The 26,826-nt window shown below is 36.8% G+C and overlaps 1 protein-coding gene across 1 annotated transcript in view; it reads left to right on the top strand.

Moving 5' to 3' along the window:
* The window catches only part of EML5 (EMAP like 5), a gene marked incomplete at its 5' end in the record, with an annotated part of 145,236 nt that overhangs the window by 17,515 nt on the left and 100,895 nt on the right, over positions 1–26,826 (top strand). Inside the window, 6 exons of the mRNA XM_064291859.1 lie at positions 6,598–6,696; positions 9,297–9,365; positions 12,111–12,296; positions 13,127–13,262; positions 14,804–15,005; positions 20,437–20,574. Of these exons, the coding sequence (XP_064147929.1) occupies positions 6,598–6,696; positions 9,297–9,365; positions 12,111–12,296; positions 13,127–13,262; positions 14,804–15,005; positions 20,437–20,574 (830 nt within the window). The remainder of the gene's footprint in view (positions 1–6,597; positions 6,697–9,296; positions 9,366–12,110; positions 12,297–13,126; positions 13,263–14,803; positions 15,006–20,436; positions 20,575–26,826) is intronic.

Here is a 26,826-nt window from a genome sequence, read left to right as displayed (position 1 = left end):
GAATTCCAGAACACTTAATTGTGCTTATGAGGAATCTTTACATAGATCAAGAGGCAGTTGTTCACACAGAACAAGGGGATGCTGATTGGTTTAAAGTTAGGAAAGGTGTGCATCAGGGTTGTATTCTTTCACCCTACCTATTTAATCTGTATGCTGAACAGATAATCCGAGAAGCTGGACTATATGAAGAAGAACGGGGCATCAGGATTGGAGGAAGACTCATTAACAACCTGCATTATGCAGATGACACAACCTTGCTTGCTGAAAGTGAAGAGGACTTGAAGCACTTACTAATGAAGATCAAAGACCACAGCCTTCAGTATGCGTTACACCTCAACATAAAGAAAACAAAAATCCTCACAAATGGACCAGTGAGCAACTTCATGATAAATGGAGAAAAGATTGAAGTTGTCAAGGATTTCATTTTACTTGGATCCACAATCAACAGCCATGGAAGTAGCAGTTAAGAAATCAAAATACGCATTGCATTGGGCAAATCTGCTGCAAAGGACCTCTTTAAAGTGTTGAAGAGCAAAGATGTCACCCTGAAGACTAAGGTGCGCCTGACCCAAGCCATGGTATTTTCAATTGCATCATGTGCATGTGAAAGCTGGACGATGAATAACGAAGGCTGAAGAAAATTGACGCCTTTGAATTGTGGTGTTGGCGAAGAATATTGAATATACCATGGACTGCCAGAAGAATGAATAAATCTGTCTTGGAAGAAGTACAACCAGAATGCTCCTTAGACGCAAGGATGGCGAGACTGTGTCTTAACATACTTTGGACATGTTGTCAGGAGGGATCAGTCTGTGCAATAGGACATCATGCTTGGCAAAGTAGAGGGTCAGCGGAAAAGAGGAACGCCCTCAACAAGATGGATTGACACAGTGGCTGCAACAATGGGCTCAAGCATAGCAACGAGTGTAAGGATGGCACAGGACCGGGCAGTGTTTCGTTCTGTTGTGCTTATATGGTCGCTATGAGTCGGAACCGACTCGACGGCACCTAACAACAACAACTACTTTGGACATGTTATCAGGACCAGTCCCTGGAGAAGGACACCATGCTTAATAAAGTAGAGGGTCAGCAAAAAATAGGAAAACTCTAAACGAAATGGATTGACACAGTGGCTGCAACAATAAACTCAAACATAGCAACGATTTTGAGGATGGTGCAGGACTGGTTAGTGTTTTCTCCTGTTGTACATATGGTCGCTATAAATCATAACCGACTCGACGGCAACAACAGTATTAAATTGGGATGTTTGTCTTTGTATTAATAAATTGCAAGTGTTCTTTATATTTTCCAATTTTGAGTCCTTTATCAGATATGTGTATAGCAAATATCTTCTCTAAGTTTTTGAGTTGCCTTTTTTTTTTTTTTCCTTGGTGTGCTTTGAAGAGCAGAACTTTTAATTGTAATGAACTCTAATTTATAAGCTTTTCCTTCATGGTTTGTTCTCTCTGTGTCTCGTATAAGAATTTTTTGCCTAAAACAAGGTTGCAAAGATGTTTTTCCCTTTGCTTCTCGAAGTTTTAAAGGCTTATCTTTTAGATTTAAGATTATACTGTGCTTGAAGTTAATTTTTGTGTGTATTTTATGTAAGGGTTAAAGTTCTTTTGTTCTCTTTATATTTATTGAGTTTGTTGAAATGATTGTTCTTGCTGTATTGAATTACTTGGAGAACATTGTCCAGAAATCAAGGTATCATATAATGTGCAGGTCGATTTCTGTATTCTGTGTTCTCTTCCCTTCTCTGTTTTTGTCCTTACGCCGGTACCACGCAATTTTCATTATTGTAGCTTTATAGGAGATCTTGAAATCAAGTCATGTAAGTCCTCAAAGTTTGTTCTTTTTATCCCCAAAACTGTTTTGGCAATTTTAGCTGCTTTGAATTTTCATGAAAATCAGCTTCTCAATTTCCTTAAAATAGTCTGCTGGGAGTTTGAATTGGGTTGCATTGAGTCTATAGATCAATTTGGAAAGAATTGACATCTGCACAATATTGAGGCTTCAAATCCATGTGTGTGATGTGTTTCTATTCATTTAGATCTTCAATTTCTCTCACCTGTGTTTGAAAATTTTACTTGAACGGGCCTTAACGTATTTTGTTCACTTTATCCCTAAATATTTCATGGTTTGTGATATTTTTAAATTTTATTTTTTAGTTGTTTCTTTCTAACATTTAAAAATATAATTGGATTTTATAAAGTGAACTTGTAGTCTGTGACCTTGGTAAACTCACTTACTAGTGCTACTTTTTTACGGGTTTCTTAAAATTCTCTGTATATATGATCATGGCATCTGTGAATAAAGACAGTTTTACTTCTTTTCTAGTCTCTATGTCTTTTGCTTCTTTTCTTATCATGACTAGGACCTCCAGTGCAATGCTTAATAGAAATGTTGTAGGGAATATTTTTGCCTCATTTCACACCTCGGGGAAAACATTCAGCCTTTCATCCTTAAATAAGATGTTGACTGTAGGTTTTTCATAGATATCCTTTATTGGGTCGAGGAAGTTCATTCTTGTTTCTGGTTTGCTGAGGGTCTTTCCATGAATGGATGTTGAATTTTGTCAGATACCGTTTCTGTATTTATTGAGCTGATCATATAGTTTTCCTCCTTTGTGCTGTTTCTGTGGTAAATTGCATTGCTTTTTTTTTTTTCAAATGTTAAACCAACCTTGCATTTTTGGGATAAACCCTTCAAGGTGATAGTGTACTTTAGTCATTGTATATTATCCTTTTTATATATTTCTGGCTTTGATTTGCCAACATTTTGTTAAAGAATTTTGCATTATACTCGTGAGAGGTATTAACCTGCAGTTTTCTTATAATGGATGTTTATAGTGTAGGTATCAGGGTAATAATAGATTCGTAAAATGAGTTGGAAAGTGTTCCCCCTCCTCTATTTTGGAAAGAATGTGTATAGATTGCTATTGCTCCTTCCTTTCTACTGAAATATAACATCAAATTTACTATTTTAATACAATTCAGTGGCACTAAGTACATTCACGGTGTTGTTTAACTGTCATTGTTATCTACTTCCTGAAATTTTTTTATCATCCCAAACAGAAACTTTGTACCTATTAATAAGTAGCTCCCACTTCATTCCTGCCCCAAGAGATCCAGATAGCTTCTAATCTCCTTTCTGTCTCTATGAGTTTGCCTATTCTAGATATATCATGTAAGGGGAATTGTATAGCATTTGGTGTTTTGTCTGGATTATTTCACTCAGCATGAGGTAGCATATATCACAACTTCTTTCTCTTTTATGACTGAATAATATTGCATTGCTATGTATGTCACACATTTTATTCATATATTCATCTGTGGATGACAGTTGGGTTATTTCCACCTTTTGGCTGTGGTGTATAATGCTGCTGTGAACGTTGTAGTAGAAATACCTGAGTCTCTGTTTTCAGTCCTTTTGCGTTTATATCTAGAAGTGTTGTTGTTAGGTGCCATCGAGTCCATTTCCGACTGATAGTGACCCTGTGTGCAGCAACAGAATGAAACACTGCCCAGTCCTGTGCCGTCCTCATAATCGTTGTTGTGCTTGAACCCATTGTTGCAGCCACTGTGTCAACCCATCTCGTTGAGAGTCTTCCTCTTTTTCGCTGGTCCACTACTTTATTTACCAAGCATGATATCCTTCTCCCGAGACTGATCCCTCCCAATCAAATGTCCAAAGTATGTGAGATATAGTCTCGCCATCCTTGCTTCTAAGGAGCACTCTGATTGTACTATCTAGAAGCAGAATATTTGAGGACCTGCCAAACTCTTTTCCATGGTAACTGCATCATTTTATATTCCCACTAGTAATACACAAGGGTTCCAGTTTCTCCACATTTCTCACCAGGAGGTGAGGGAGGCACCAGCCATCCTAGTGGGTGTGAAGTGTTACCTCATTGTGGTTTAGACTTTTCTATTGTTAAAAGGTGTGAATTTTCCTCCAAGCATTGTTTCAGGTGCATGTCACAATTTTTTTTGTTTTTGTGTCTTTTAGCTCAAAGAATTTTCTTACATTTTTGTGATTTATTCTTTAACCCTTGAGTTATTTAAAAGTGCATTAACTTTTTTCCTTCATCTTTCCTCTTCTTTTGGAGCCCCAGTTACCTATGTTAGACCACTTGACATTTTCTGAAGGGTCTCTGAAACTTTGTTAATTCTGCTTTAGTTTTTCTTTCTGTGTTTTATTTGGAATAGTTCCTGTTGCTGTATCTTTAGGTTCATTTGTCTTTTTTGCATTTTCTAAGCTGCTATTAATCCTTTGGAGTGAATTTTCATTTCAGATATTATAATGTTTATTTTTACAAGTTCTACATGTTCTTTTTTGTATCTTCCATTTCTGTTTTTATTCTGTTCATGTTTGTTTTAAAATAATTTTGAGTATATTGAAGATTTCCATTTTAACAGCTAATGTCTCCTGATAATCACCTCTGTCATTGTTGGTTCTGTTTCTATTGATTGATATTTCTTCTGGGTTTTGGTCATGTTTTTCTACTTCTTCACATGTTCAGTAGTTTTTTCATTAGCTGCTGAACATTGTGCATGTTACATTTTGAATGCTGGATTTGTTGTATCCTTTTAAGACATTTTGGACATTGTTCTGCAGGTAGTTTAGTTACTTGCTGATGAGTTTCATCTGCATGAAAGCTTGCTTTTATGTTTTGGTGAAGAACTAGACTAGCTTTCCCTTTTCGGGCTGGTTTAGCTTCACTGCTAAGGTATGACCATTCTGGTATCTCTACTGAATACCCAGTGAATTCAGAGAGATATGTTTACTCAAGCTATTGAGAATTTGAGTAATTCCTTGATCTTTGTGATCTCTGGGAATTGTTTGACTTTAGTTCCCAGTGATTGTTCTTTTTCATGAATTTGTTGTTCCTGTGGCCTCATGTCTTTCATCCTGTGTATTCAGGGGGAGAGGGAACCCATAAACAGATTGTGTGCAGCTCCTGCTTTGCATTCGTTTCTTCTCTTCAGTACTCTGCTCTACACATTCTAAGCATCTTGGCCTCGCTGAATTCCAGGCTCTGTCTGGTCTTCTAAAATCAGCAAGACTGCCGGGCTTCATTGGAGTTTCACCTTACTGTGATGTAGTCCTAAATTACCTCTTAGACAAAGCTAAGGCAATAGGGTCGCTGTGAGTCGGAATTGACTAGATGGCAATGATTCTTTCCTTTTTTTTTTTAAGGCAACTGTAGAACTCACCTTGTTTGTTTCCCCGCCTCACGGTTCATAGTGCTTAGCTTCCTGTTACCAATGTCTGAAAAATTTGGTTCATTCAAGTTGTTTAAAACAGGAGGCCAAGTTCATACTCTGATACTCATTCATGGCTAGAAGTCTGTCTTTCATGTTTCCTAACTTCTCTTATATTTTCCATCTTACTGTCTCTCCTTTTCTCTGTCTCTTCATCTCCGTCTAATCTGCTACTTAACTATTGAGTTTTTAATTTCATTTTTCAGTTTTAGAAGTTCTGTTTGCTGCTTCTTTTCAATTCTGTTAGATACTTTTTATAGTCTCATTCTTTACTTACATGTTCATAAACAGGTATTTTGAACCCTTTTATTTCTCTGTTCACATTCAACTTATTTTATGTTATCTGGTAATTCCAGTGTCTGATGTTTTTTTGAAGGGCTGAAATTGCTGTTTGTTGTGACTTGTTGATTCTCACTCATGATCCCATATTTCCTTGTGTTTGTGAGTTTTTTTCATTTGTTTATTTTTGGTTTATATTTTAAGCTTGTTTTTATAATTGCTACTTACAGGAATTCTTTTTGAAGCCTGAATCGAAGTTGCAGTTTTCCACTGAAGATTTACATTTGCCTATGTTAGAGCATGGAAGATGCTTGTAGGCACTACCGACCCTTAGGGCCACTCTCAATCAAACTTTCCACTTGAGAGATTCACGGTTAAGTGAATTTAGATCATAAAACCATGCGAAGGCTGCCTGTGGTTACAAATTTTCAGGAGAGGTTTTTCTCCCCTTTTATTTATTGCTGCCCCTTCTTTAAAAGGAGATTACTTTTTGTTTTCCCTTACTCTCAGGGAGCCATTGCTTTAGTCAGAGGTGTACAATTCAAATCCTCACCTTGGGCAGGCTCCATACTCTATCTCGTATTCCTGTTCAGCCTGCAGAACAAAAATCGGGATTACCAGGATTCAGGTGATACCTCTAGGGTAAAGTAGGTGTAGGAGCTTTCTTACTTTCCAGGATTCTTAATGGAAATCACTTTATTTTTGTTCTCAGATTTCTTAATTTCTTGCCATCTCAGGGTGAATTTAAAAAGATGTTTTCACATTTTATGTAGCATTTTTAGTTTTTGGAAGGAGAGATGTTCATGGTATCTGTCAGTCCTACTGTTAGAAATGGAAGTCTTTGTTTCTTAATGTGAAGAACTACACGTACGTGCAAATATTAACAAGATGAAATACATCTAGCCTTTCTTTATGAGGTCTATAAAATATAGTTGTGTAAGCTTCAATGTTTATAAAACCCATGAGCGGACTTTTCTTGTTATTTGTAATATGGTTCTTCTTTTCTTTGTTTGCCTTTTTATTCTTCCTTGACTCCTTGGACGTAATTCAGCGCTTGGTTTCAGTTGGACTCGATTCAAAGAATGCAGTTTGTGTTTGGGATTGGAAAAGGGGGAAAATGTTATCTATGGCTCCTGGTCACACAGATAGAGTAAGTATTCCCCTTTGGAGTTCTAATGGGTACAGGGTGGGAAAGGGCCAGAAAAGAGTCAGGGGATTTTATTCTTCTGTGTTTTGTTATTAGCATACAGGTTCTATGTAATTTAAAAACTTCAAGTACAATTGTAAATACCCATAAAATTTTAGAATGCGTATGTATCATAGTACTCAAAAACATGGCTCAGTAATGTTAGGGCAAAACTTTTAAATTTGAAGACTAGTTAAAAATAGATTTCTTACCCTAAGTAGTATAAAATTAATGTAAAGAATACTTTGTAGTCAGATTTTTAAATAAAATGTTATGCAATTTTTATAAATGCTGATAAAAAAATTTTATCATCAACTCTTAAAATAAATGTCTAATTATTTTTGGGTAATATATTGCTAACCTGATCCAGCACAGGAGGCATAGTTAATGATTCTATTTTAGGGGGACTATATGAATCTCTAAAAATTGTATAGAAAATTTTGTGTATATTTGCATTTTGGAGAACAAACTGACTTTTCAGCAGATTCTCAAAGGGGCCTACGACACACTCACACCCATAGTTTAAATGCATATTAAAGTGTTAGCTATATTTATTTTTATAGCTGTATATTCTGACTTACTTAGTTCAAAGTGTTTCACACATTAGAATTTTTGATTTAGTAAATAGGCCAATTATTATGAAAAATGATACAGTCAATACAATTTTAAAAAGTATTTTTATGGTTAGTATTTTAAAGTCGCATTGATCTATTTTCATATAATCTGTATTATAGTGAGTTGTTCAAATTAATTTCTAAGATGTCGTCTTTCTTCATTATCCCTGGGGGATTAACTCTTAGGTTAATATGCAGGTGTCAGAGAAATACAGTTAAGACTACCAGTTAGAAGAATAAATGAATTACTTTTCAAAAGTTAAATTTTCTTTTATTTATTATTAAATTACATGTTTCTAATGCATATTTTCTTTCATCTGGGTTTTTGCTTGTGTAATAAAATGATTTGTGTGTATTTAGAATTTATGGAATCTTAGAAAAGAAGCCTGAGAGTCTCCAAAATTTAAATTTAAGCTAATTTTGTTTCACCCAAGTGAACAGTAAGGAAGCTAAAAAAAAAAAAATTTACTGTAAAATACATATTTATATTCTTTGTATGAGAAATTCTGTGTGATAGCTGTAAAAACGTACCCTATAATAAAAGAAAAAAAAATTTTTCTTTTCTGTTATTTCTAACTGTATAAGTGTAAGTGTATGTTCCATTCAGAATCTCTCCACTCTGGAAATTGTGTAGGCACCTGCCTTATGTCCTCCCACTGCCGTCGAGTTGATTCTGACTCATGGCGACCCATAGGACAGAGTTGAACTGCCCCATGGGGTTTCCAAGGCTGTAAATCTTTGTGGAAGCAGACTGCCACGTCTTTCTACCACGGAGCATCTGGTGGATTCAAACTGCCGATCTTTTGGTTAGCAGCCAAGCCCTTAACCCTACTGCCACCAGGGTCCTTCCCTTATGCCTTGGGTCTTACTATCTGTGGTCCAAGTTTTTTTTTTTTTTTTTTAAATTAAAAATAGAGATGTTAATTTTCGCTCTACAAGTTGTTTCATACAGTTTATAAAAATTGAGAAATAGTTTTTGTTCTTTAGCATTTATGTATTTATTTTTTCATAAAATTTTGAAATGTGAGATTTGGATTGTTGTTTATTGAGAGTTCCTGGGTGGTACAAATAGTTGGTATGCTGTGCTGCTAACCAAAAGGTTGGAGATTTGAATCCACTCAGAGGCACCTCAGAAGAAAGTCCTGGAGATCAACTTTTGAAAGAAACTACTTTTGAAAAAAAACCCTAGGGAACACATTTTAGGCTGATATACCTGGGGTCACCATGAGTCAAAATTGACTTGGCAGCAGCTGGTTTATTTTATTAGGATAGTCTCTCAGGCTGGGCTCTCTAGAGAAGCAAAACCAGTGAAGTGTATATCTATCTATCCATATGTAGACACAGAGAGATTTATCTCAATGAAATGACTCACCTGGATGAAGAAGCTGGCAAGTCCCAAGTCTGTGGGTTAAGTATCAGTCTGGAGGCTTCTCTTGACTCATGTCGCTGCAGGGGCTGAAAAACCCAAGATTGGCAGGTCAGACGGCAGGTTACTGGCCCACAGGCTCTGGAGGCTGATGAATCCCAAGATGGGTAGGCAATATGGTAGGCCACTGGCTCAAGTGCCAAGAAGCAGAGGCCAGATGATGACTAGCTGGGTACAAGTACAGAGCAAGGGAAAGCTTTGCCAGTGCATCCTTATATATATTGGATACAGGCCACACCCCCAAGGAAACTCCCTTACATCAGATCACAAAATGGAGGATAATTACATCAAATCACAAAATGGAGGATAACTATATCATAACGTAACTGCCAAATTATATCATTATGTAGCTGCCAAATTACATCATTATGTTACTGCAAACCACTGAGAATCATGGCCCAGCCAAGTCGACACAACATTAACCATCACAAATAGTTAGGGGTTTGGGCTGTTTGGTCTTTTGGGTATGATATTAACATGATTCTGAAACAAGTATTTTAACTAAAAATTTGATTTGTTTACAGATATTTGATATTTCTTGGGATTTGTACCTGCCAAATAAACTTGTCAGCTGTGGTGTAAAACATATCAAGGTACTGGAAAGATCTTGTTTTATAATAGTCATGTTTACTTAGCTCTCTGGCCCATGTCCATATCACACTATTAACAATTTAAGGTAGTTTTAAGATTCTGACATTACTTTTTTAAGCGTCGAGGATTTAATGTTCTTACACTCAATCCAACAAATATTTCTTTGTTGTGTAGCTACTGTGTGGGAGGCGTTATAAGGGATATAGATAGCAGATTAATGAACCACTCTCCATACAGGAACTTACGGTGTAGTGAACTTGAATTCACTATGTTCATCTTTTTTGTTCGTTTCATTTACAAAGTAAAATGTGAGAATATTAAACCAGATAAACTAAGAATTTTAATCACAGAGAGAGAATGGTATACTAAAAGTAACATGGATAGAGCTGGCGTTGCCACTTCTTAGCTGTTTGACCTCAGATGAGTCAGGTCTAAAAGATGTGAGCTTTTAGTTTTCACATCTTAAAACTATGGCTACTATCAGCCTGAGACCAGAAGAACTAGATGGTGCCTGGCTACCATCAATGACTGCCCTGACAGGGAACATAACAGAGAATCCCACATGGAGCGGGAGAAAAGTGGGATGCAGACCTCAGAGTCTAGTAAAAAGACCAGACTTAATGATCTGGCTGAGACTGGAGGGACCCCAGAGGACATGGCCCCCCAACTCTGTTAGCCCAAAACTAAAAGCATTCCTGAAGCCAGCTCTTCAGATAAAGATTAGACTGGACTATAAGACTTAAAATGATACTGATGAGGATTGTGCTTCTTAGCTCGAGTAGTCACATGAGACTATGTGGGCAGCTCCTGTCTGGAGGCGAGATGAGAAGGCAGAGGGGGACAGGAGCTGGTTGAATGGACAGGGTGGGGAGGAGGAGTGTGCTGTCACATAGGGAGAGCAACTAGGGTCACATAACAGTGTGTGTATAAGTTTTTGTATGAGAAGCTGACTTGAATTGTAAACTTTGACTTAAAACACAATAGAAAAAAAAATGGGTGCAGAAAAACGAAAGCTATGGCTGCTGTTACCGCTCTCATAGAGTTGACGAGAATTAAGACAGTATATGTTCAAATGCTTATCAAAGTGCCTAGCACTTGGTCGGCTTTCTGAAAGTGTTACTTTTTCCTTTCAATATATTTGCTCTTCGATTTGACCTCAGCCTTTGATAGCCATCGTTTACTTTGCTTATGAAAGCCCAGGTTTTTCTTTGTAATTATAGTCCAGGTTTTGAAGCCCATGTAGTCAGTGATGATATTCATTTTTATGTTTATACTGATATACTTTTAAATCAGTGCTGCAAGTTGGAAATACTTGCTTTTCCTCCACCGTCTGGTGCAACAGATCGTGATAACGGTTAATTCCTAGTGGGTCTGGTTTGGTTCACATTCTTTCTTTTGAAAGGCTAGAAAACTAAGTCCTAGAGATGATCCGAAACTGTGCTGTCTGGTACAGTAGCCACTAGCTGCATGTAGCTATTTAGTTTTAAGCTAATTAAAGTTAAATAAAATGAAAATTTCATTTCTTCGGTCACATTAGCAAGCACATTTGAAGTGCCCAAGAGCCCCGTGTAGCTGGCGATTATATTACTGGACAACATAGATATAGAACATTTCTGTCATCACCGGAAGTTCAGTCGGACAGCATTGCTCTGGATGCTAGAACAGTGGTTCATAACCCTCTCGGTATCTCCAAATCCTTTGAATACCTGGGCTTCACTCTCCATAGCTTCTGTCTCAGTTGATCTCAGCTGGGGCACAGGCAGCCTGTGTTTTAGAATTTCCCCAGGTGATTCTAATGTGCGGCCAAGTTTGAGAATTAATGATTTAGAAGAAAATAATTGATTCACATTGGGACTTGCTGAAAAGGGAGAGGACCAGCTATTCTTACGCACAGGAATTATGGAGCTTTTATGTTCAGAAATCATTTAAGTTTCATTCATAAAAGTACTCAGTTATTTGAATGGATGACTGTAGTAATTTTTAATTCTTTGAATCTTCAGGTTTTAAAATAAAGTGTATAATATTAGTAAATTATGTTTTTAAGTGGTACTTTACTTATTATAACATTTAATTTATTCTCTAGGCCTAATTTCTTTATGCAGAGGTATTTAATGTATATTCCTACCCTGCCCAATTTTTATTTTTTATTTCTCTCTCTGCCAATGATTAAAATTTACCTGAATCCATATAATAGAGCAAAACCCTGATTATAAAGATTTATGTTTACCTTTCCTATCTTCTCCCAAGAATAAACAAATCATCCCAGATGGATCTATCTTATTTTTAAGCTTCACAAGCAAAGCAGTTGCTCAGCTTTGAAAATATAAATGAGAGCAACATTCTAGACCTTTTAAAAAACTGTTATTTTTTCACATCTTTACTGCCTCCATCAGAGATCAAACATTTGATTTAGTCTTTTTCCTCTTAATGTATGGTATCTTCATTTTCATTGCTAACCGATTCCCAGTTCTTTTTCCTGTCTAAGTTCAATGTAGATTTTTTTCCCCAGAAGTTTCAGCCCTCTTATCCTTATAGGTAAGGATTGAAACTAGTGGCTGTTCTGCTGTAACATAGCTATGGACAACGTTAGGATAAGGGTGTGAACATTGAATGCTGCTATTATATCATAAGGGAATTTATTAGGTAATTTCTAGTCCACTGCTGTAATAGAGCATTAAGTAATAGAAATGTTTTGTCCTATTTTATAAGCCTTCTTTGGTAATTTGATAATACTCTGTGCTTTTTAGTTCTGGAGTTTATGTGGAAATGCTCTGACCCCAAAACGAGGTGTCTTTGGTAAAACTGGTGACCTTCAGACAATATTGTGCCTAGCCTGTGCAAGGGATGAATTAACATATTCCGGTGCACTCAATGGAGATATATATGTTTGGAAAGGAATCAATCTTATACGAACAATACAAGGAGCCCATACTGTAAGTAGGTTTAAATATTTTAAATGCTTTTAAATGTTAACTACATCCCTTCTTGTCTTAAAACAACAGATTGCATAGTATAGCATACTGTTTTTAATCAGTTCATTTGTTTGAAATATAGTATTTGAACTGAATTAATTTGCCTGTTTATTTTCAAGATTTTAATGTGTACAATTAGTCAGACAGATATATATGAAATTAGTATAACAGTGTTTTGCTAAAACCATAGCTTTAGCATGGTATCTTTCTCAAAGTAGTGATGAAAAAAAATTTTTTTTTTTAATTCAACCTAAAAGTATTCTAGATTAGCCACAGTAGACTAAAGCTAGAGCCTCTTGAATCTCATTTACCAGTGGGAAATAATTTGGGGGCAGTTCTAGAAAAAATATAACTTTTTTTTAATAACATTGATTCATTCGGTGAGGTACAAAGGGATTTAATTTTTGTACTTCATGAGATTTTCATATAAATGAGTTGTCAAATTAAGAAGATCCATTGTTAAAGCCTTTTAGGTTTTTTTTTTTAACCTTCTTGCTTTACAGCAATTGGATCCTTCACAAAGTGAAGAGAGCTTGATGGCATACAACTGCTAGGTACATTGTTAACGATAAGATCTTCAAGTGGCACAGTCTTGACGGCAGGAGGTTTGGTTTTGATTTGGTTATAGGTTATGTTTCTGTATACATACAGATTTATTTCTAGATTTTCTTTTTTGCTTTCTGATGTGTTTGTTTATACCTATGTCATATAAGAATTCTTTTAAATGGATTTTCAACTTCATATAGTAGATTCCTAGAAAGCATATGTTAAATTAACATTTCCTCTCTTAGGCAGGAATTTTTAGCATGAATGCTTGTGAAGAAGGCTTTGCTACTGGTGGCAGAGATGGTTGTATTCGTCTTTGGGATTTAACTTTTAAACCAATTACTGTGATTGATCTCAGGGAAACAGACCAGGGATATAAAGGTAATAACAAAAGAATATATTATAACTAAGCGAGCTCTAAATGTGCTGAGGATTGTCTCTGTCTTTCAATAAACATAAATGAATGTTTTATAAATATAATTATAAGTGAGCCTTAACATTTATCCCTTTATACTGTATACGTTTAATTGAAATCCTTCTGTTAAAGAGGAGAAATTTTGCCTAAAGAGCATCTAGGTTTACTGTTTATTATAATGGGACCTATTTTATAGAGAGATGTAACAGGTACTTTGATAATGTTGGATTTTGAAAATATTTTACTATTGGAATGCTAAACATAACTAGATGTTTATGCAATTGAGTGGATTCTGACTCATAACAGCCTTGTAGGACAGAGTAGATGTGTCCCAAAGGGTTTCCTGAGCTGTTGTCTTTACAGAAAGATTGCCCCATCTTTATCCTGCAGAGCGGCTGGTAGGTTCGAACCACCAACCTTTCTGTTAGCAACCAAGCACTTAACAACTGAGCTACCAGGGCTCCTTATTTAACATATAAGCTATTGTAAAGAAAGTGTGTGGGAAGGTGGGGAAACTTTTGTTCATAGTGATTTAAATGAGTATAGATGTGTTTTTCCTTCATCCAAATTTGACAGCAGTTGGGGAATATATTTTTTAAAAATCGATGTAATAAGGTAGGATCTTTTCCTATAGAAATTAACACGTTATTCATTAGTGTGGCATTGTATTACAGAAGTAACACTGGGAGTTACACTTACTTGTGTTTAAACTGTATTCTAGTCACTAGGTGTGTGACCTTGGGCTAGTTATTTAAGCTTATCTGAAAAATAAGAATAATAATACTTCCTATCTCATAAGATTAAATGAGTTAATATAGTAAAATGTTTAGAAGAATGTCACATAATAAATACCCAGTGTTAATAGTATTCTATTTTCATTCATTTTCCTGAACTTTATTATGCCTAAAGTTTATAAAATAATTTGATACTTTTTCATATTTGATTCTCACAACATTGTAAAGTACACAGTACCTTTCTATTAGCCCTATTACTATACACATAAGAAAACTAAGAAAAACAAGCTTTTCCAGTGTTCCCAAAGGGATTGTCTGGTATACAGAGCAATAAAGGTTTCTCTTCTCAATTATTTTTTAGCAAATTGGAGAAATGAAATATAGACAAATGAAAAGTCAGTTATTACAAGAGAAAAATAATTCGATACAATTCCATAAAGGTAGTTCCTGAATAATTACTTACTGGGGGATGCAGGCTGTTAATAAGACTTTGGCTGAGGAAGTGGCTAGACTATAGCTGACGTTGTTTGACAAGGTAGAAGGGAGAAGAGTGTATGTCTTGAAGGATGGGTAGAAATCAGATGTATGAGAGAAATATCATTCCACGTAGAAGACAATGTGGAGAACTGAAAACGTGAGTGTGGAGCAAGGACTTGCACGTTTCTTCTGTCCGATATCTCAGGCATAGAAGGTACAAAAATTAATATCAATTTAGGCAGATTAGCATTGTATTATTGTAGCCTTGATGTTAAACACAATTCACTTTTGACTAGGTTTGTCTGTGAGGAGTGTTTGTTGGCGAGGTGACCACATTCTAGTTGGAACGCAGGACAGTGAAATTTTTGAAATTGTGGTACATGAAAGAAATAAGCCTTTCCTAATTATGCAAGGACACTGTGAAGGTGAACTGTGGGCACTTGCTGTCCACCCTACTAAACCTTTGGCTGTGACTGGAAGTGATGATCGTTCAGTCAGGTAAGCAAATTATAAAGTATTTGTGTAGGCTAGAGTTTATCCTTAGATAAAAATAAGGAAAAAAAATAGTTAGATGGAGATTTTATCTGTTCATGTTACAACAGGCCTTTCTTCTGACACTCCCCTAGGGGGGTTTGAACCACCAACCTTTTGGATAGTAGCCTGGTGCTTAACCATTTGCACCACCCAGAGACTCCTATATATATAGATTAAGCTAAGAAAAAATATCCACTGCAAATTTGTGTGAGAAAGAAGATTTGGCTTCCAAAAAACAGCTTGATGTTGTTATTCAAACATGAGTTGATGTCCCTGTGACTTCACCACAATGTGAGTCCCACATGTAAGTGCTGCATTTGCCTTGTGATTTTAGGTTGAACTCATTAAGAAACGTTATCAAATCTGCAGCAAAACTAATTTACAAAGCCAGCCTTTCAGTGGAGTTCAGTAGTAGTGGTTAATGGTGGTTCTTCTCACCCAGAAAAATTTCAATCTTGACTCTGAGCTCAAAGGATCACAATAAAACTTTATCGCTACTAAACCATTCAACTACCTTGTGGTAAGGGAAGTCAAGATTTTCAGCTTCTATTGCTGACAAAAATTCACAGAACTGAAGTCGTTAAGTACAAGAAAGCAAATAAAGTTCACCAGTAACACTACTGGTTTAATAACGTGATAGATTTCAAATATTTTTTGTTAAAGAATAATACGTAGACTTTAAGTACCTTGTATTTTCACAAGCTTTGCAAATTTCTCTACCTAAGCTATTTTTTGCTGCTCCCACAGATATTTTACCATCATAGCACATATTAGCCGATTCCACTTTAGGTTGTATTGAATTAGTGTTTTCTCAATGTCTTTGAAAGTATTTTTACCTGTAGTTGTTCACAGAGGCTAATTTTTCAGTCACCTCAAACTTGACATTGACTCTCCAAATAAACAACAACTGAGTGGTATTGATAATACCTGTTTGACTCATCAAGATCCAAGGAAAGCCACTCAAAATTATTTGTCTTGCTTTTTAATTAATTATTGATGTTGCCAGTTGATGCCCATGGAAGCAGCAGTCAGCAAATCAAACGACGTATTGAATTGGGCAGATCTACTGCAAAAGACCCCTTTCAAGTGTTGAAAAGCAAAGATGTCACTTTGAGGGCTAAGGTACACCTGACCCAAGCCATGTTATTTTCAATTGCTTCATGTGCATGGGAAAGCTGGGCAATGAGTAAGGAAGAGCAAAGAATAACTGATGCCTTTGAATTACGGTGTTGGCGAAGAATATTGAATATACCATGGACTGCAAGGATAACAAACAAATCTGTCTTGGAAGAAGTACCATCAGAATGCTCCTTAGAAGCAAGGATCGAGAGACTTTGTTTCACTTCCTTTGGATGTGTTATCAGGAGAGACTAGTCCCTGGAGAAGGACATCAAGCTTGGTAAGGTAGAGGGTCAACGAAAAAAGAAGATGACCCTCAAGGAAATTGATTGACCGAGTGGCTGCAACAACGAGCTCAAACATAGCAGCAATCGTGAGGACAGCACAGGACTGTGCATTGTTTCATTCAGTTGTACATAGCATCGCCGTGAGTTGGAACCAGCTCCGTGGTACCTAACAACAATTGGTGTTGCTCCCAGTATCCTCCTATTGTTTGAGCAACTGTTCGTTCTGCAAGGCTAATGGTCATAAACAAGTTTATTTTCTCTGAACACATTTCTTCAGCTGCTCTAATCCAAACAACTATCAGTAAACAGCTTTCCTTGCTTGGCTAATGAATGAACCACTCAGAATTCACTTTGGTTGCAGCCTCATTTTCGGTTTTGTGAAGAAATTCTCATGTGATGAGAAATTCTGTTTTCAATTTTCTATTTTTTTTCTGACCATTGTTTTCCTGTGTTGTAGAGAAAAACTCGAACGCTATTTCAAATTAAAACAGAGAGGTTTATTAAGGATTTAAAACAATTTCCAATTGGGTAACCACATTGCCCATTGAAAATGGAACCAGGTAGTCCCAGGGCAGTTTCATTATACAAGTATTTTTATGGGGTAAAAAGAGGAACCAAACCATAGGGAGGGCAATTATAGGAAAATCAGTGAATATTATAATAATAACATTCTGACTGGTTACTGATTATTATTAATAGCATAGTTAGTGATTACAGATAAAGGATGCTTAGATTCTGGTAACAAGATACTTCCATGTATTTTCTTTGACTGTCTTGCAAAATCATGTTAAACGGAGAAAAGATTGAAGTTGTCAAGGATTTCATTTTGCATGGATCCACAATCAACACCCATGGAAGCAGCAGTCAAGAAATCAAAAAACGCGTTGCATTGGGCAAATTTGCTGCAAAAGACCTCTTTAAAGTGTTGAAAAGCAAAGATGTCACCCTGAAGACTAAGGTGCGCCTGACCCAATTCGTGGTGTTTTCAGTCACCTCCTATGCATGTGAAAGCTGGACAATGAAAAAGGAAGACCGAAGAAGAATTGACGCCTTTGAATTGTGCTGTTGGTGAAGAATATTGAACATACCATGGACTATGGCATATGGTTTCACATCCTGGTTTTGGCCACCTAGGAAAAACATGTTTTTCTCAAAAAACATAACTGTTAGTCTAGAAATCCAGATTAAAATTAGATAGCATGGTTGGCATATTTTGCCTCTGTCTCACTGACTGCACTGAAAGTTGTCTTTTCCTGAGAAACTTGAGTGTTGGAAATGTGACTAGTGTTTAGTCTAGTAATATCGACATATTTTTTTATTCTTTTGGCACAGTTAGTGTCATTGTATAATAAACACAATGCTTTGCCATTTAATTCAGTAACACTCTGCCTTAAAAGTGTGTCATTCATGGGAAATAACGGAGTGAAGAGGGGGAGTGTGCTGTCACATTATAGGGAGACCAGCTAGGGTCACATAACAATGTGTGTATAAGTTTTTATATGAGAAACTGACTTGAATTGCAAACTTTGATTTAAAGCACAAGAAAAAAAGTGCACCATTCTAAGTCCACTTTTCTCCCTTGTTTTGGCGTGATTTATAAACACTGGCAACAATAATAATAGGTTGGAGTATAATGATACACGTGGCACTCAAAAAATCTGTCAGGTTATAACTGTGTCACTGCAATTTGTGGTAAGCTAAGCAGCAGAACAGAGTGATGTGAATGTCACATACCATTCGTTTTGCAGCTACTCAGGTCTGCCTCTGAAATCAGCCATTTGTTGTTGTTAGCTGCCATTGAGTCAGCACCCGACTCATGGTGACCCTATGTGTGCAGAGTGGAACTCTGCTCCGTAGGGTTTTCTTGGCTGTAATCTTTACAGCAGCAGTTCGCCAGGCCTGTCTTCTTTGGAGCTTCTGGGTCAGTTTGAACCACCAACCTTTCCGTTAGTAGCTAGTCACAAAACACTTGTGCTCCTGATACCACCCAGAGACAATATGTAAACAAATAAGTGTGGTTGTGTTCAAATAAAACTTTATTTATAGACACTGGAATTTGAGTTTCATGTAATTTTAGTGTGTTGAAAATTTTATTCTTCTTTTGATTTTTTTTTTCAACCATTTGAAAATGTAGATGTCATTCTTAGCTCACAGGCTATACAAAAAACAGGCAGCGGACCAGGTTGGAGCCAAGGACTGTAGGTTACCGACCCCTGTGGGAGAGGTAGAAGGTCTTCAGCAGATACCATGCATAGTGTTGAAATATGCCTTAAAAGCTTTCGTTTGAGATGAGGAAGAAGGCAATGAAGCCTGCTTTCACCATTCTCTTCAGTCTTTTGTCAGCACAATAAAGCCAAAAACATGTGTTTCTGTGTGTGTATGTGCGTGTGTTTTTATGAAAGGAAGAAACGACTGTCATTTGCAGGTGGTGTGGTTGTGTATGTAGAAAATCCAAAGGAAAATACAGATAAATTATTGGAATTAAAAAGAGAGTTTAGCAAGTTTTCTGGACATAAAAACATTTTTCCTGTAAGCCAGCAATAAACAGGAAAGACAAAACTTTAAAAGATACAATTATAAAGCTTTTTCAAAGTCTGCTTTGTTTTTCTGATTTTTTTCTAATCTCTTAGGGTAGACATTTATATTAAATCAGAACTTTTCTTTTATAATATATGCATTTTAAAAGTTCCCTCAAAGTGCTATTTCAGCTATAATCCTACAAGTTACTTTTAATGGACTTGATTTGTTTAGAGCAGTTTTAGGTTTACAGAAAAGTGGCACAGGAAGCTTTCTTCTCTGGCTCAGTGCAAGTACAGAGAGCTCCCATATACCCCTTTGCCCCTGTACACTGTTTCTCCTGTCCTTACACCTTGCATTATTGTGGTTGGTACATTTGTTAAAATTAATGAACCAATATTGATACATTAACTAAAGTCCATAGTTTACATTAGGGTTCACTCTTTGTTTTCTGGGTTTTGACAAATACATAATGTCATATATCCACCATTACAGTATCCTGCAGAATAGTTTCACTGCTCTAAAATGCCCTGTGATCCACCTATTAATCTCTCTTTCCTTCCCTCTGAACCTCTGGCAGCTACTGATCTTTCTACCATCTCTATAGTTTTACCTTTTCCAGAATGCCATGTGGTTGGAAATCATACAGTATATAGCTTTTTCAGGCTGATTTCTGTCACTTAGCAATTAAATGTTCCTCCAAGTCTTTTCATGTAGCGCATTTCTTTTATCAATGAATAATACTCGATTTTATGGATGTACCACAGTTTGTTTATCCATTCACCTATTGAAAGACGTCTAGATTGCTTCCAGTTTTTGGCATCTAAGAGTAAAGCTACTGTAAACATTCATGTGCAGGTTTTGTGTGGACAGAAGTTTTCAATTACTAGATGTTTAGCTTTGTAAGAAACTGCCAAACTATCTCCTGAAGTGGCTGTACGATTTTGCATTCCCATTAGCAGTGAACGAGCATTCCTGTGGCTCCACAACCTCATCAGTATTTGGCGCTGACAGTTTTTGGGTTTTAGCCATTCTAGTATGTTTGTTGTGGGATCTCATTATAGTGTTAACTTACCCATACCTTACCCGTTGCGGTCAAATCGATTCCGACTCTTAGCGACCCTAAAGGACAGAGTAGAACTGCGACATAGAGTTTCCAAGGAGCACCTGGTAGATTTGAACTGCCGACCTTTTGGTTAGCAGCCATAGCACTTTACCACCACGCCACCAGGGTTTCCTGTGTTAACTTGCATTTCCCTAATAACATATGATGTTGAGCATCTTTTCATTTGATTGTTTGCCATCTGTATATTGCCATCTGTCCATATCTTTTGCCCATTTTTTAATTGGGTTGTTTTCTTATTTTAAGAGTTTTTTGGTGTATATTTTGGATACAAGCTTTTATCAGATACATGTTTTGCAATATTATCTCCCAATTTTGTTGCTTGCCTTTTCATTCTCAAATGTTACAGGATATGGAGCCTAGTAGATCATGCATTAATAGCAAGGTGTAATATGGAAGAACCAGTTCGCTCTGCAGCTGTAAACGTAGATGGAATTCATCTTGCTCTTGGAATGAAGGATGGCTCATTCACTGTACTTCGAGTAAGGTATGGTATTAGGCTAGAAATAGAAACTTAATTTCCTGTTAAATGAGATAAAATATGTACTACTCATTATTTTATCCATTTCCTTTACTCTTCCCCCTTCTTATTAATATATATTTCAGATATATAATATATATTTCATTAAATATAAAATATGTATTTATAAAAATTCCTTTTGTTATAAAATTATGTCAACTCAAAAACATTGCCCTGATTTTGGAGGGTCAAGAATGCTTCATAGATGAAAGACTTAAATTTTGAACTACAAATTTGGGTCTTGACTACCATTCCTTGGTATTACTGATTTACAGTAATGATCCTCTGCTATCGATGGAATGGGTGATAAAGCTGTTAAAAATGACCAGATGGTTTTGTCTTTTTGTTTGTAGCTTTATGCTTTGAAACAAATGCCCGCATCTTTCCTTTTTTGGGGCAATTATAAAAATTTAAATATTTGTTAAGCAGTTAATATCTTGTATTGAATTATAGGTACAGTGCATTCAGTTGAATTCTGCATAGCCATTAAAATTTTGCCATAGATCCATATATGTTCACAAGGATAAATATTTATGAAATCTTTCTTTCTAGCTCAGTGAACAATTGGACCATTCACCGAGTTACCCAACCCGGAAACCATTTTATTCATTTCTTTCTTTTGCTTGCCTTGTCTAGTTAATCACAGAGTTCTGGAGAGTCTCTTCTCGAATAGCTCCCAAATTAATCTGTTTCCTTCCATTCTCACCATTTTAATCTTATATAGGCTTCTGTTATCTCTTAACTGGACTGGTGGAACAGCCTCATAACTGGTCTCCCTTGCCTTCTGTTTTGCTTCCCTTGAGTCTTTTTATCACTCAGTAGTCATAGTGACCCTTTATAAAAGCACATTTGATCACATCCCTTCTCTTTCTAAAGCATGACAAAGGCTTTTCACTGTCCTTAGGATGGCGTTCAATCTCTCCAGCTTCAGTCTCTGAGATTGTACCTCAGTCTCTTTCTTTCAGCTTTGCAGAGCAACTCACATATTTTCAGATGCATCATCTTCTATACGTGCTGACCTCGCTTTCTGGGACAGGTTTTTACAATGAGATATGCTGAGATTTTTTCTCTTAAATGGATTTTTGTAAACTGCATCTTAACCATATAAATTTTAAAGATTAATTAAAGGTTTTTCCAGAGTCCCATAAATATGCCATATTGCCAAAACAGCTTCAAAAACTAAGGTGACTGAGACGAAAGACTATGAAATCTCCCTGTTAGGCTCTCAGCACTGTTACAATTTTGGCATTGATTTGGTTGTTTATAGTTTGTCCCACCTCTTGAGACTAATAATCTCAAAACTTGTTTCCTGGCTTTAAAAAGACAATCTTTGTATTGTCCATTATTTTTTCACATTAAATTTTTTTGCCCTCCCCCCAACATCATTAAAACATGCTCATATATCTCCTATTTTAAATTTCCTTTTGAACCTGAGTCCCTTTCTAGTTATATCACATTTCTACTCTCCTCCCTTTCATGGTAAAATTCTCAAAAATATGTCTAAATTTATTGGCTCTCCTTCTTCAGTTAACTCACAAGTTTTCTACCTCCGTTCCAATATGGCTTTTGCGTTCATCTTTACATTGAAAAGCCTTCGCTGATAGCACCGTGTGTCTCCAAAGCCCAGGAACATGTATCAGTTTTCATGTAACTTGATTTTTCAGTAGTATTTGATCTTCTTAACCACTTGCTGGTTCTGGAAACATTCTCTTCCTTGGCTTTTAGGTGTTAACTCTCTGTTTTCAGCCTACTTCTCTGGCTCCATTTTCTTTATAGGCTAATTATCTTCTACTCAGACAATAAATATTGGAGTTCCTCAAAGATCAGACCTAGATTATCTCCTTTTTTTCTACTTTGTGTCTTCTCCCTAGGTAGTCTCATCCTGCCCTTGGCTCCAGTTACCACCATAGCCTGAAGACCCCAAAAGCAAAGCTTCGGCCTGATCTCTCCTCTAAACTCCAGCTGTGTGTATCCAGGTGTTTACTTAACATTGCTTGGATGCCTCAAAAGCCTCTCCAACTCAGCATGTCCAGAACTGTACTCCTGATTCTCCCTCCCAAACCGATCTTCTGCTCTGGGCCCTATCCTAGTGAATGGCACCATTGTCCATTCCCTTGTACGAGCCAGAAACTGAGGTGTTATCCTGGTATCTCTCTCTCCCTAACCCACCATTCTTAATCTATCACCACGTCCTGTTGATTTTGCCTCCCCGATGAATCTTCCAGAAGCTTTTTAATTAAGGTTTGTGAATAAGATTAGAATTGTAATGTCTCTAACATATACTATATATTACATACTATCATACTTTAAACTATATATGATACATATTATAATAGTATATATTTCTAATCAGTTCACTTCTTTCTGAAGTCCAAGCAGACACCATCTGCAGTAGCCTTCTAACTGGTCTTCATTCTACTCTTACATTCCTTCAATTTGATTTTTACCTTGAAACTAGGTTAGTAATCTGATTGATACTTCCTACCCTAGCTTAAACTCACAAATTCCACAAGTGAATGGCTTTAATGAAAAGAAATTTATTCTCTCACAGTTTAGGAGGCTAGCAGTCCAAATTCAGGGTGCCAGCTCCAGGGAAAGGCCTTCTGTCTCTTGTCAGCTCTGGGGGAAGGTCCTTGTGATCAATCTTCCCCTAGTTGAAGAATTTTTCAGCACAGGGACCCCAGGTCCAAAGGATGCCCTATGCTCTCACTGATTCTTTCTTGGTGCTATGAGGTCTCCTGTCTCTGCTCACTTCTCTCTTTTATATCTCAAAAGAGATTGCCATAAGACAGAACCAAATTTTGTAGATTGCATCCTGCCTCATTAACATAACTGCCACTAATCCCACTTCATTAACATCATAGAGGTAGGATTTACAACACAGAAAAATCACATCAGATGACATAATGGTGGACAGTCACACAGTACTGGGAATCATGGCCTACCCAAGTTGACACACATTTTTGGGAGACACAATTCAATCCATAATAGGGCCTTTCATGATTTTTCTTCAACCGCCCTCATTGGACTCATCTCACACCAAAGCCGCCTTTGCTTTTATCAATATATCCATACTGACCTTCTCAAACTGATCTCGAATACTTTCTGTTGCCATTAACTCTTTTGCGTATTGCTGTCTGTGCTGGAAAGTGGACCGTTTACCTCCCAGTCCCTGTCTTTTGCTGAGCTAAGTCCCATTGATGCCTTAGATTGGAGTTTAAACCCCACTTCCTTTGGTATGCCTCCTCTGATTCTCTTGGCGAGGAATGATTCCTCTATTCTACGCTCTTAGTAGCACTGTATTCCTTTACTTCCATGATGTGTTAATAAGCGTTAATGTATGAGTATTCCCAGGCTTTTGCTCCCTCTGTTTCTTAAAGAAACTGTAGAATTCAAATACCGGTTTCCCAGAAGACTTAATTTAGAATTTTTTTAATTAATAAATTTTTAGTAAATTGTCTTCTTTCCCCAAAATTTGTCAGAAAAACTTATTATTGAGAGAGGATAGTCATACAATTCTTAACGCTAACACAGCAATATGCTACATGCTATAAGACCAGTCGGAGCCCTGCTGGTGCAGTGGTTAAGAGCTCAGCTGCTAACCTAAAGGTTGGCGGTTCAAATCTACCAGGCGCTCCTTGGAAATGGGGCAGTTCTACTCTGTCCTATAGAGTTGCTATGAGTTTGAATCGACCCAAGGACAATGGGGTTGGTTTTTGGTAGACAATCAGTTGATCAAAATCTTTCTCCATCACTAGTGGTTTCTAGTATATGAACGTGTGTGTGTTGGGGGTTGGGGAGCATGGTGGCAGGAAGCAAGAGACAGCCTGGGACATAAGAGGTTTCTTTGGTTAATCGAGAGCAGATAAGTCCCTAGAACAAAAAAGCTGTGAAAAATATACACATAATTCTAATGAATTTCCCAGGAGCTTTTTAGCTAATGTTTGTGAATAAGATTGGAATTATTGGGAGGCATAAAAAGTAAAAGCTATCAAATAGTGCCTTAAATGCTTTCTTGAACATCTTGCCCCATTTAGATATAAAGGGAGATTAGGTGCATGAATTTAATTATAACTTAAAGCGAAGAGTCACTGGGAAAGGTAGAGGTACGAGTCTGTGCTGAGGAAGTGAATGTTGCAAGTTGTAGAGTCTGAGGCAAAAGTGGTTTTAACCAAGAAAGCTTAAAAAAAAAACAGAAGCTTTAAATATTACAATTCTATATCTCTCTTGGCGTTCCTTTGCTATATGTAGCCTATATTGTTATGGTAATCATTAACTACTGTTATTAACAGACCCCCAGAGGTATAGTGGCTCAAACACAACAGAAGGTTATTGCATACTCATGTAACGGTCAAGTCAATGGTGGCTTTCTTCCACAGGTGATTCAAAGACCCAGGCTCTTCCCCGTTTGTTGTAGCTTCACCACCCCTTAGGCCATTCAAGATATCTACATCTAGCCGACTGAAGGAGCCAGAGTGTGTGAAGGGAGCATGCCTGCTTCCTAAAAAGCATGACTTGGAAATGGCTCGCATCATTTTTACTCATGTATCTTTAGCTAGAATTCAGGCACATGGCCACCCTAACTGCAAGGGAGACCAGGAAATTCAGTCTAGGAAGAAGGGGAAATAAATATTTGGTGAGTTGCTAGCAGTCTCTATCACATGAATGGTTTTTTCTTTGTTTTCTTTTAGTTAAGGGGCTGATTTTCATCTCTATATGATTAACACCAGAGTCAAATACAAACTGCTTGGCAACATAGTAAATCCATCACAGATTGTCCTCAGTTTCTGTCTTTAACCCCGTGAGTCACTCCTTTCCTACTTGTTGTATGTGCCTTTCGTTACCGTTATTCTTCAGACATATTGTGTACTTGCACAGCTCCATGCTGTGGCTCATGCTGTGTTGTCCTCTGGGAAAACCTTGCCTCCTCTTTATACTTCGCCAGCTCCTCAAGTTTTATGCTCAAAGCACATAGCACTCTTCCTTGGCTCGTTTTTGCCTTTAGTCTATTCTTTACCCTGCTTTTAATATTTCTTAGAGAACTTCACATGTTATTTTAGCACTCATCACATTTTATCATAATTATTTTATATCCACCTCCACAGAAGAAGGTTGAGTTCCTCTTTGTATCCCTAGTGGCTGGACACAAAGTAACAATTCCGTAAGGGCTATTGAAAGAAATTTGAATCTGATTGCTGTAAATTGTGCGTTTTGAAAACTTTAGAAATTTGGAAACATCCATTTACTCTTGTATTTTTTTTTAAATTACCTCCTCAGAACGTTTTAGATAAGTGATGCAAAATTTATATTGAAAAAAAATCAGTGGCTCTGAGTGAACACAGAAATTCTCCCTCCCTGTCTCTCTCCCTCTCCTGCATCTCTTCTCTCCCTCCTCTTTTGTCTCCACAACTTTGGAAACTCAGCGGCATTTAACTAAATGTTTAACCATTTTTATGGCTGTCCCAATGCCAGTATTATTTTGGAAACTCAATTATAAAGCATCATGGAAAAAAATTTTAACTTCATTGGTTGATATGGTACTTAATTGAGAGGAATTTGGATTCTATTTTAAAAAATCAGGTTTAAAATAAAAATAATGTGACTATACATCTTTATGTAGCTTAATATTGTTGTTAGGTACCACTGAATCAATTCCAACTCATAGCGACCCTTTGTGCAACAGTAAGAAACACAGCCCAGTCTTGTGCCATCCTCAGAATCGTTGTTATGCTTGAGCCTACTGTTGCAGCCGCTGTGTCAACCCATCTCATTGAGGGTCTTCCTCTTTTTCTTTGACCTTCTACCTTACCAAGCATGATGTCCTTCTCCAGGGACTGGTCCCTCTAGATAACATATCCAAAGTATGCAAGATGAAGTCTCGCTAACTTCGCTTCTAAGGAGCATTCTGGCTATACTTCTTCCAAGAGAGATTTGTTCATTCTTTTGGCAGTCCATGGTATATTCAATATTCTTTGTCAACACCATAGTTCAAAGGCCTCTATTCTTCTTTGATCTTCCTTATTCATTGCCCAGCTTTCACATGCATATGAGGCAATTCAGAATAACATGGCTTGGGTCAGGCACACCTTAGCCCTTAAAGTGACATCTTTGCTTTTTAACACTTTCGAGAAGTCTTTTGCAGCAGATTTGCCCAATGCAATGCTATATAAACCTGTATAAAAGTCAAAGGTTAAAATAAAAGTAATACATCTGCCTTGG

This window comes from Loxodonta africana, chromosome 10, assembly GCF_030014295.1.
Source record: "Loxodonta africana isolate mLoxAfr1 chromosome 10, mLoxAfr1.hap2, whole genome shotgun sequence".
Classification (NCBI taxonomy): domain Eukaryota; kingdom Metazoa; phylum Chordata; class Mammalia; order Proboscidea; family Elephantidae; genus Loxodonta; species Loxodonta africana.
This window is presented reverse-complemented; position numbering and strand designations above follow the sequence as displayed.